The following is a 12,055-nucleotide window of genomic DNA, read 5'->3' as shown; positions in this document are numbered from 1 at the left end:
GCTCATTTCTGAGACAGAAAATGGTCACACCTTAACCTCAGGATAATTCCCACCCCCACCCCAAAGAGAGCCTCTGGTGTCAGATTCCACCCCCTCCCCACCCTTGCTTTTTGCAAACATAAGCACTCGGGCCGAAACAACAGCTATGACTCAGTTCCTAGCGAACGCTGCCTGAATTGATTTAGTCTGAGTTCAGATTTAGCACATAATCATGTTCAATTTGCTCCACTGCACTGCCTAGAGATAAAAGGCTGGGGGGAAAAAAATAGCTCCAGCTTGTGTCAGTCTTTGCGGTGATGTCATTGCCATCAGAGAGCCAACCGCTCTTACTCTGCCCTGCTGCCTGAGCCGCGGCGGGCTGTGTGCGTGCAGCGGAGTGGGCTCAGGTGCCCAGCTCGGCCATCCCCAGGGCAGGGCAGCGCCCGGCCGGCCCGGAAACATCCACCTGGAGGGCTCTTCCCAGCCCGCACGACTCGGAGGCTGCCTAGCTGTTTATTGTCAATTCCGGAGGGGGAATGCCAGCCCCTAGCATGGACTGTGATGTTTCCACTCTGGTTGCCTGCGTGGTGGATGTGGAGGTCTTTACCAATCAGGAGGTTAAGGTACGCACCTGCAATCTTCTGTTTCATTGTTGCTGTTGCTGAAGCTGCTTGGAGGCTTGTTAGCTTAAGGGAACAATACTTTGGTTCATAGTTTTCAGCTCACGATCTGCGCTAGAAATGCATGTGGTGAGTGCCTGACTCTATTAATTAGAATAAGTTAGACGAGGGACTGGCACATTCATTTTAAATGGGATAAGGTTGGAAAAACCACTGTCTGTTTGTTCTTGCCTTTTCTATTAGGTGAATCCTAGTTGTCCTTTTCACAGTAGACATGTTTTCATAGTCTCTGTGTCAATAAGAATTTGCCAGTCCTTAACGCTGAGAGGGGTTTTAAATCGATGATTAAATGAAGAAAGCACATATAATAAACATTGTACCCAGGACACCCTGATCGTGGGACATTAACGCCTCGATGGGACGTCACTTACATAGGCCGTGATGTGGTCTGCAAATTGAACAAAAGCTGTTCTACAGATGGCAGTTTCAATCCCCAGCTCTCTAGAAGTCAGAGTTGGAGAGCAGCTGTCTAAATTTCCTTTGTCAGGCAAAAGAAGCAAGTCATCTTCCCTGAACAGTTGTCCATAAAGAAAGTTCAGGCATAAATAAATTTTGCGTAGTATTCTAGGGCGCTGGTCCTCACTGACTGTCTGCAACAATTGTTTGATTATCATGGGTAATTGTCTCCTGATGACATACATTCTCTTTGCTTTTCCCCTTTGGTTTTATGTTCTGAAAAAGATGCCATGCTTGTGAAATGGGCATTTTGATTTCTTCTCTCATATTGAAAATAAGAACTAGCAGAAGCTTCTTATTTAAACAGTTCACACACACGACGAAAAGGACAGTTGCTCATTGTGTGATGGGAGGAAGGAAAGGGGAATTGCACTGCGTAATCATTTGTCACCTTCCCCTTAGTCTTTACTTAAAAGGAAGACCCAGAATTCTTTATTTTGGGGTGTGCAGATGACACCCTGGTGCTTCCCAGGTGGGAATTTATGTGTCCACTAGCATAACACATGGCTCTGTCATTCAAGATTGCAGTTTCGAACACCCTTTTGAAATGAATTCAAGAATCTGTTTTGTTGCTTCTGCATATTTTAAACGTGTGACCTGCGTTTACCACTTCTTAGGCCAGTGCTGTGAAGTGTCGACCACCTGTCATGCTGAGGTTCCGAAAATTAGAAGGTAATGGTTTGGTGCTGCCTGTGGTCGTGTCCACGAATGGAAACATGCGTGTAGCGACTCACAGCCCCGCTGGCCGTACACGCTGTGTACACTCCAGAAGGGAGCAGCCCTCAAAGCCCCTCCAGTTCAAAACCAATTTAAATTCCGACGTGGGTAACTGAGTAGAGAGCCATCTCCCAGCACCTGCTGGAACAGAATTATGCACACATAAAGTAACACTTTACGATTCCCTTCTCTTCTGAACCGTTCCCTTTTAATTACGTGCTGGGCCTGTGAACGTCATAAAATAAATAATCTAGACTTTTTTGGTCCAAGAAATGATGGTGAGAAAATATTGATTAGGCATCTGGAGTCTGCCGGGCCTTGTGCTCTTACAGGAAGCAGTTTAAAATATGCTTAGATGACGTAGGTATTTGTCATATAGACATACAAAGAACCATTTACCCAATATTTCTCGTTTTAAAATCATTGCTCTCTTTTTACTTATTTTTTATTGAAGTATAGTTGATTTACAATGTTTCAGGTGTACGGCAAAGGGATTCAGTTATATGTGTGTGTATATATATATATATTCTTTTTTCAGATTCTTTTTCATTATAGTTTATTACAAGATACTGTATATAATTCACTGTGCTATACAGTAGTTCCTTGGTATTTATATTTTATATATAGGAGGGCATATCTGTTAACCCCAAATCCCTAACTTATCCCTCCCTCCCCCTTTCCCCGTTGGTAACCATGTTTGTTTTCTATGTCTGTGAGTCTATTTCTGCTTTGTAAATAAGTTCATTTGTATCATTTTTTAAGATTCTACATATATGTGATATCATATGATTTTGTCTTTCTCTGTCTGACTTACTTCACTTAGTATGGTAATCTTTAGGCCCATCCATGTTGTTGCAAACATGCCCAATATTTCTTAAAGACAGACTATTTTGTGGAATTCAGGGGACACAAAATTCTTACAGCTGGTTGTACTTGAGTGGTTGGGATGGTGTCATGGAGCAGGTGGTACTTGAACTTGACGATGGGTAGATTTTGATACAGGAAGAGGGAGGGCATGGGGACAGGAAGGCATTCCATCTTGCAGTCAGGTGAGTCAGTGCATTTGACTGCAGTAGGATCTCTGTGAGAGACTGGAGGGGGGGACAGAGGGGGGTCAGGGCCAGATTATAAAGCCTCTCACCCTGTTCGTCAGAAATGTATGGGGTTTTCTGGGAAGACTCCCACCAGAAGGATGCATTACATGTCCTTCCTGCTAAATAGCTTCGAATTACAGTTGATTTGTTTCTCTGAAACAAGTTACTTAATCATTCTGTGCCTTCGTTTTCTCATCTGTAACATGGGGATAATAGTAGTTCCTACCTTGTTGGCTTGGTAGGAGGATTAAAGAAAATTACACATGTAAAACAATTAATACAGTGCCTGACATATTTCGTGTTCAGTAAATGTTAGCTGTCACCATTATCGTCCATGGTCATCTTTTTAGACGTTCTCTAAAGGTGATAGGTTACTTTCCCCAGTTTACTGGAATGTCCTGTCACCAGCTGACTTTACAATGGCAGTCCAGGACATAGAAAGTGTTTCCACTGCCATCCCCCCCTCCCCCCCCCCCCCCACAGCCCAGCAACTTAGAAAACACTGCCCTTCCTTTCAGACATTTAATCATTTAACGTAAATCAGTGACGTTATTAACAAGCAAAATTAAGGCAGGCCAAAGAGGTCTGTTGAGAAAACCTATATGTTCCTCGTTCAGAAGTGAGCATGGCTTAGTGTCATGAAGGCACATTCAGATGTCAAATTCTGGCACCAAAGTTTCTCCAAAGGTAAACATCATTAATTACCAATTTCAGATCCATAGTGGAGCCAGGAGTTCCTTTCTTCCAAGTCCAATATTTCCTGTCAGAGAAAAGGAAGGCACCGGTTGGGGGTCCGTTTCACCTGCCGGCATCCAGCTTGTTTGATCTCAGGCTCTTTTTTGCTTTTTACAGACTCTCCCTTTCTACCTGGAGCCCCATGGGGAAGCAACCACACCAGGGTTATGCAACCAGCAGACTTTCTTAGCAAATACAGTGGTTAAATTGAAGGAGGTGGAGAAGATGCAAATCTAGTGACTTATAGCAATTTGGAAAACCTTATCCTCCGTGGGGGATCTCAGCTGGTTGCCTTGGGGGCCCTTCAGACTCCAAGTTCCTAAATTTTGCCAAAGCTGCTAGAGCAGTAATACCAAATAAAGGAGGAAATCAGTCCAAATGCATCCCCGTATTTGTGTTTCTCCGGAAGCTCCGTTGGTAGTGCTGTGAGCTTAGCTGTCTGTTTGATGGCAAAGGATGCTTAGAAAGATAAAGAAATTTGAAGCCCTCAATAGAAGGAAAATGACATGGTGAACTGGAGAGTTTGTGTGCGCGCGCACGTGTGCGTGTGTGTATGTGAACGCGGGCAGAATTGATTTTCTCTGGTGTTCTTCTCATATTCTGAAAATAGTCTCCCCCGCCCCTCAACAAGAGCCAGATGCTTGAGGAAATGAAAGGGATCCAAAGATGGGTAATAAAATTTGTATTTTACTTTAGTCCAGTTGTTCTTAAACCTGATAACACATTGGTATCCCCTGGAGAGCTTTTAAAATATTGACGTAAACAAATAAACGTATACTGTCATTTCAGGCAGTGTTAAGGGTTTTGAAGAAAGATGAAGCAGAGTGAGGGGGGGAATTGCTGGAGGAGAGGTTGCACTGGGGGCCCTTTAGGCTCCTATCTCCTAAATGTTGCCAAGACTGCGAGATCGATAGTCCCCAAAAGAGGAGGAAGTCAGACAAATGGCGTTCCTCTGTACTTGTCTCTCTCCAGAAATGCCGTTGGCCACTTTTGAATGGATGGCCAGTAGAAGCATTTCTGGCGAGGCGACAGGTTTTGAAACGTCAGTATTCCCGTGTCATTCAGGGATCTGAAGTAAGTGAGAGGACCGTGTATGGATCTGAGGGAAAAGCATTCCAGTAGAGGGAACAGTAGAGGCAAAGAGAGACCGTCTTATCTGATGTGTTCTCTCTCAGCCCCCCCATTTAACCCAGTGGTCCCCAACCTTTTTGGCACCAGGGGCAGGTTTCATGGAAGACAATTTTTCCACGGACGGGGGCTGGGGGATGGTTCCGGATGATTCAAGCGCATTACATTTATCGTGCACTTTATTTCTATTATTATTACATTGTCACATATAATGAAATAATTATACAGCTCACCATAATGCAGAATCAGTGGGAGCCCCGAGCTTGTTTTCACTTGCCACTCACTGATAGGGTTCTGATGAGTCTGCAAGCGATTGATTTATTGTGGTCTCTGTGCAGTCAAACCTCTCTGCTAACGATGATCTGTATTTGCAGCCGCTCCCCAGCACTAGCATCACAGCCTCAGCTCCACGTCAGATCATCAGGCATTAGATTCTCATAAGGAGCGCGCAACCTAGATCCCTCGCATGCGCAGTTCGCAGTAGGCTTCGCGCTCCTGTGAGAATCTAATGCCACTGCTGATCTGACAGGAGGCGGAGCTCAGGCCGTAACACGAGCGACGGGGAGCGGCTGTAAATACAGATGAAGCTTCGCTCGCTCGCCGGCTGCTCACCTCCCGCTGTGCAGCCTGGTTCCCAAAAAGCCACGGACCAGTACTGGTCCATGACCCGGGGGTTGGGGACCCCTGATTTAACCTATTTCCATCATTCGTTCATTCAGAGACCTACTGAGGCTGTCAAGATCTTATGCCATAATTTTAATTTTTTTAACGCTGCTCCTTTTTAGAAACTGTGCTTAAGCTAATTCCCTCATGTTATGTTTTAAGCCTGGTGGTTCTCTTGGAGGAAGGGGAAATATAAGCAGAAATTTGTTCTCAGCGTGATAATTTTTCATACGCTTGAAATCTTAGGATCACTGTAGGACTTTTCTTTTCCTTCGAAACGTCTAGGGCCTTTGCAAGGTGACTCATAAGTCCTACTTTCTCTCCTCTGCTTTTGAGAATTTCCCAGTATCCTCCTAATCCATGCAATCTTGGACAGGTCTCTTAACCTTTCTGGATGCGTGGTGATTATGCTGAGAAAAATGCCAATGCTTTGTGTATTTTGTTTTCCTTTTTCACACAAAAGTGTGATGTGACTGACTCAGAGTCTGTGTCATGCTGTTGCGTGAGTTCTGAAAAAAAAACAAACCCAGCACATCTTGGCCATTTAGTACAAAGAAATCTCTTTGGCATTTGAACCACTGGAAATTTCACGACTTATTTTGTTCGGCTGGATGCATAGGAGGAGAAGAATGGAGCAGAGTTGGTGTGAAATGCTTTGCCCTCTGCTTTGGGGAGAGACAATGACACAAATGAAGATGTGGGTGTTGGGTATCGGGATTGATTGGGAAGAGAAACTTGCGGGTATTTGTTAGGAGAGCTTGTCAAGCTTCATGCTTATTTCTTACGCTTTTTGCAAATGCAGTGCTGGGCAGAGGGTCTGGCTGCAATCATGACTTTTTGGTTCTGTAGAACTCGAAAGATTCTTTCAGAATCTTCAGAAACCATTGTGTTCACTCAGTCACTTATAAGAATTTAAGTTGTGTATGATTTCATTCTCAAACACTGAAACCCTCTGGAGATATTCATGGCAGCTTTTAGAAACCAAAATGTTAAGTTAACAGAAACTCTTATTCTCTGTTCAATGACTGGAATTTTAAATAATATTTGTTACATGTCTCCAGACCACTTTTAGTTTCTGAAAACCAAAAGGGAGTGTGTGGGGAGGATGGGGGAGGGGGAATGGGGTGGCCTGCCCATAACAGATTCTAATCCCCCAGCACAACAAAAGTGTGTTCTTCCTCTGCTAATGAAATGGACTAGAATTGAGGCCATTCTGGAAACAAATGAATTAATACAAAACTGAATGTTAGACATTAACCCTAAAAAAATACTTTAAGAAACTTAACATTCTTAAAGTGCACTGTTGAATATTATCTTGCCTCTGAAGAAAGTAGCAAACACCTTTCACAGATTGGGAAGAAGGGATTTTATGCAAGTGACAGATGCTCCCTGAGAAGGTTAACAGGCAGATTTCTCAGCCACCTGTCACATTAGGGAAAGACAAGGTACAGTATTCAACTAATGACACTGTAAAGCAGGAAAGCCAACTGAAAAGTTGCTTCTCTGTTTAGAGTCTTTTAACTGTTGGAAAGTAATTCAAACATTGACAGTTGCTACCTCTAACCTGAATGTCAGATTTATTCAAAACAGTAACAACAAAACAGTATCTTCATTAACATCGTTCTCCTAAAGAAACCAATTTTAATGTAAAACTCAGAGAGTACCATTTGCATCCTTAGTGATTCTGAGTACAGCTATCAATAATTTATAATAGCCTGTTTTAGTACTTTCTGATGAAGCTTAAAATTGACAAATAGAAAAGAAAATGATACCTGAAACGTTTATCATCCCTGGGTATATTTAGGTTGTAAGCTTAAATGGCATCACAGCTTTGTGGTGAAGAACCCAGCTTTCCAGGGAGGTCATCAACCCTCCAGCCCATTCCTGGCCTAGAATTTCTTAAAGTAAGGGGACAGTATCTTTACATAAAGGGAATGTATCTCTTCCAAGCTCTAAATCTAAGATGATTCCAAAAGATTAGTCAAAAGAACATTGAGAGAGTATTTAATGAGGTCTTCAAGCAGGTAAAAAGAAGTTGTGAACTCTTCACTCTATCTAGAATGGATCATTTATCTTAAAACTGTTTGAGAATATAATATCCACCAACTTAGACCTTCCCTAGAAAATACTCACTGGATGTGCCTTTGTATTCCTCTTTGGGATAAATGTATCCAGGGGGAACAATATACACAGGCACACACACTGTGAAAATGTATTGTATGTGTATACGATATATAAATATATTTTTTCTTCCGTAACCCTGGAAGGTTTCCTGCTCTGCTCCAGCCCTATCTAACCATCTATTGGAAACTGTGGGCTCTTAACCATGTCAAGAGATGAAAAGCCCAGAGAAGGCTCCTGGCAAAAAGTTGAACAGAAGTCTAAACAATTGCTAAACAGTTTCTCCAGGGTGGGGTGGAGGTGGCAGGGGGGACATGAAGAAATTCATGGCCTTTTCTTTTTATTGTTACATGCCAAGGAAATGTTTACATCCTTACAGTCCAGTAGCACAGTTACTCTCCAGAATCTAATATACCAGCTCTGAACTATGCATTTTTTTTAAAAGGTTTTCAAAATGATCTTGACCCTTCAGCTTCCAGAAAGATAACTTTAACAAATGTATCCTTCTTTGTTATATCGGACTTCAGACCAGCTTTCATTCCCCGCCCCACCTTCACCCAAATAACATCTTCACTAATACTCTACTTGTCCCAACAATCAGATTGTTTGCTCCTTAGTTGTAAGATTTATTTCCTGCATCTCTGATGGGGCTAAAGGAATATGCAAGCAGTGTTTATGCTGTGCCCCAAAGATTTGATTGGGGGGGGTGGGCATTTACTAAGTTGAGCATTAAACCATCTCACATGATGGCAAATGTAACCCCCCAGAGATAGTCATTTTCATGGATGGATATTTTATGTTATCAAGATGGACAATTTAAAAAATTCTAGCAACCTTCTTCTTCACTAAATACTTCTGAGTACATGACACACACCAGGGTACTCCTTGTCATCCCCATAGTAGCCCGGGGCATCTATTTTTCTGCCCTGTTTTAAACAGGCTCCTGATCAGAGAAGTTAAATTTTTGCACAAGATCACACAGCTATTAATTGGCAGAACTGGGACTCAGACTGTGGTCTGCTTCACTCTTTCCCCTACCGAAACATCCCTAAGGATTAACAAGCCATTAATCGATTACTGGGGGGAAAGAAAAGATATATATCTCAGAGGATAAGCCGTTGAACTCATCTGTAGTATTGCCTCTAGTGTTCAAAGCACTGTTTTTGTCTTCTATTACTTATCAGATTAGGGAGTACTACTTTTACATAAATCAGTAGTGGAGATCATTTCACTTTTCTCATCTAACATGATGGCAGCTCTAGGCATAGCATCTGTTTTGGATTTCATCTGAAAATTTGTTTCAAAACCTAATAATGCCATCTAGCTGGGGAGAAAAAAAAAGTGCTGGAAAACCCAGGAGCTCACCAAGAGGCGGATGATAACTGGTATGGCAGTTCCGCCACCTCTTTCTGCATGTCGGAGAACATTTTCCAGGACTGGGTGAAGGGTGATCTCTGAAGAACTGTAGAACAGCAGTGTTGAAAGTTTTAATGGCAATAATAAAATTTTACTTTTGGACAGGGCTTTCCAAATTATAGAAAACTCAGCTTTCTCTCTGGAGATCTCCAAGGTTAGACAAGACCACACGGTTCCTCAGGGGAAGCGTGGACTGGGATTTGTTCACAGCACTGCACAAGGTCTCTTGGTTTATTATTATAGCCTGTATCAATAGCACATCTAAGAGAATTGATTTCATCTTCTGTGACTTCACTGTACCTTTAGGTATGGACTAAGAAAACCTCTCAGGCCACCTTTCCTGCAACAGGATACATAAGCAATGAGCAAACTTAATAATAACAACAGTGTATTGAGCACTTACTATTCGTCAGGCACTGGACAAAGTGCTTTTATTCATTCGCTCATTCATTCATTCATCAAATATATATTGAGTGCCTTCCATACTCAAGGCCACACACTAGGTTCCAGAGATACAGAGGGTGACTGTCCTGTTGGACGCAAAACTCTGTGCTCTCTCATTATGCAGTGTTGGCCTTTATTCCCCTCAGTTCCATTTTTCCCAAAAAAGACAATGCTGTTTCGACCTCCAAAGAGGCCTCCTTTGCTGACTTAGGGCACGTGAGAAGGAAGCAAGTCCAGCCTCCAAGTCAGACATCCTGCTTAGAAGTCTCTATTTGGCCACTTGGCCACTTACTGTGTGACCTTGAGCAAGGAGCCTTACCTCTCTGTGCCTCCGTTTCCTCAATTACAAAAGGAAGAAAATAATAGTGCTTGCCTGATCACTTGGCAGGCAGAACACACAGCGGTACTGTTAACCTTTATCATCATCCATCGTCATCGTCATTATCATCAGTATCAGTAAACTTCTCATATAAGTTTTGAGTTTTCTTCTCAAGGCACTTCACCTATAATAGGGGCACTGCCCCTGTTTTATCAGACACTTGCCTGTGGTTTTCAACTCATCTTCGCACAGAGGAAGCAGTGCCCTACCTCAGCGACACTCTGAGGTCACAGAACCAGAGAGGGAACCAGCTGGTTCAGCAGGGGAGTGAGCAACCACAGACCCAGACAGTTGGTCGTGACTTCCAGACCCAAGGCCAGTCTTAATAAGCATTCAGAGAACAGGGTATATGGCAGAATACAGAGGCTTTAAGACAGGATGCCCATTAAGGAAAAGAGAAGTTGAACTCAGAACCCATTTCTTCAAGACATATTTAAACACCTGTCTCTGAGCAGGAATTTTAAATGGAGTTGGTGACAAGTTTCACCACAGTTATGCTAAACCATAATTGCAATACTTTCAATATTGACCTTCACTTCCCATATCTACTTTAAAACGGTGGTGATAGGTGGAAATTAGATTAATTATCCAGGCTAAGCTCAATTTCTCTTTTGCTTAATAGGCCTTTGGCCCTAGAAACTCTGTTTTCTGCCATGCACACCTACCTATGGCTGCTTATTAACTTGTATCATAACTAGCAAATCATTCTGTGATACTTAAAACAAAATAAAAACTAAGCTAAAGCCCTACTCTTCATGGCCTGGATGAATAAGCAGTAGACCTGAATTATTAATGCGAGGGAGGGTAGATGATCTATTTTATATTCTTTCTCTGTAGGGAATTGTTCCATACATCGTAGTGCTCAGCAAAATAATATTCTATATTTAAATAACCCTTAGCATATGATTAACCACAATTGATGTTTATGAAGGCCTCAGAAGACTTGAACCCTCTTTCAATGAGTGCGTCCTCATGCCACGCCTCTGTTATAGGTGGGAAGTGTATTATTCTCTCAATGAGAAATTCAGGTTAGAAGTGTTCTCCAAACCCAGTCAATAGAGAGATTCAAGTTTGCTCCTTGTTACTTCACATTCTTTTTTTTTTAATTTATTTTATTGCATTGTAGCTGATTTGTGTGTTAATTTCTGCTGTATAGCAAAGTGATTCAGTTATACATATATATACATTCTTTTTCATATTCTTTTCCATTATGGCTTATCACAGGACATTGAATATAGTTGCTATACAGTAGGACCTTGTTATCCCTTCTATATATAATATATATAATAGTTTGCATCTACTAATGCCAAACTCCCAATCGTAACCTCCTCCAAACCCCCTCCTCCTTGGCAAACAAAGGTCTATTCTGTATGTCTATGAGTCTGTTTCTGTTTCGTAGAAATGTTCATTTGTGTCCTGTTTTAGATTCCGCATATAGTTACTTCACATTCTTATTCCATAATTCTTGGAGGCGAAACCAAGAAACAACTTGGGACAACTTGGGACAATGGTATAGTGGCTTGTTCTTTGGAGGCAGAAAGACCTGAATTCATGCTATGTCTTATTTATGACTTTCCTCATATGTTAAAAAAAAGATACAGATTTAGGTTAAGGGCTATTGAGATGTAAATGATCAATAAAGTATTGCTCATGCCTGCATTTAGCATGAGTGGGGCATCTCATCCATTCATTCTCCATTTAACAAACATGGCAGAGCACTTGGTAGGTAGTAGGTGCTGCTTCAGTACTTGGGATGGAAGCATGCCTCCTGCCCTCAAGGAGTTCATAGCTGTTGGAGGAGTGAAGGTAATAAATAAATACATAGAGTTTGGAAAAGGCCATGGTTTGAATAAGCCCAGTACACTGTGGAAACCTCTGGGAGGGAGGTCTGGAATGAAGAGGAAAGGTTTCCCCAAGGAAGTAACTCTTGAGTTAACTGCTTTCAAGGTTAAGTAGGTGTTCAACAGGTGAACGAAAGATGGAAATCAGAGAGGGGCTCCCTGGGAGAGAGAGGAACCTGCACCACAGCAGAAATGCCAGGAGAGTGTTGACTCCGAGGAAGTAGAGCCCTTGGTGGGTGCTGGATTGTACAGAGGCTGGGCCCACTTTGTGAGGGAATCTGGATGTTATGCTCAAGTCCAATCAGATGGGCCATGGGAAGCATCTTAAACAGGGGAGTGGCTGTCCACCCGGTGTGACACGGGGTCCTCTCTGGTGGTGGTATGACTGTGGCTGCGCCGGGG

General features: G+C 42.5%; 1 protein-coding gene across 2 annotated transcripts in view; it reads left to right on the top strand.

Annotated features, from left to right (window-relative positions):
* The window catches only part of RCAN2 (regulator of calcineurin 2), a gene marked incomplete at both ends in the record, with an annotated part of 260,720 nt that overhangs the window by 173,973 nt on the left and 74,692 nt on the right, over window positions 1-12,055 (top strand). The window contains one exon of one of the 2 annotated variants that reach the window (XM_082847731.1): window positions 516-602. The exons of the other annotated variant lie outside the window; for it this stretch is intronic. Coding sequence (XP_082703857.1) covers window positions 516-602 — 87 coding nt within the window. Of the gene's footprint in view, window positions 1-515; window positions 603-12,055 lie in introns of those variants that run through there. 2 annotated transcript variants of the gene reach the window in all.

This window comes from Leucopleurus acutus (assembly GCF_964270905.1).
Source record: "Leucopleurus acutus genome assembly, chromosome: 10".
Taxonomy (NCBI): domain Eukaryota; kingdom Metazoa; phylum Chordata; class Mammalia; order Artiodactyla; family Delphinidae; genus Leucopleurus; species Leucopleurus acutus.
Note: the sequence above shows the minus strand (reverse complement) of the source record. Positions and strands in the feature narration are given on the sequence as shown.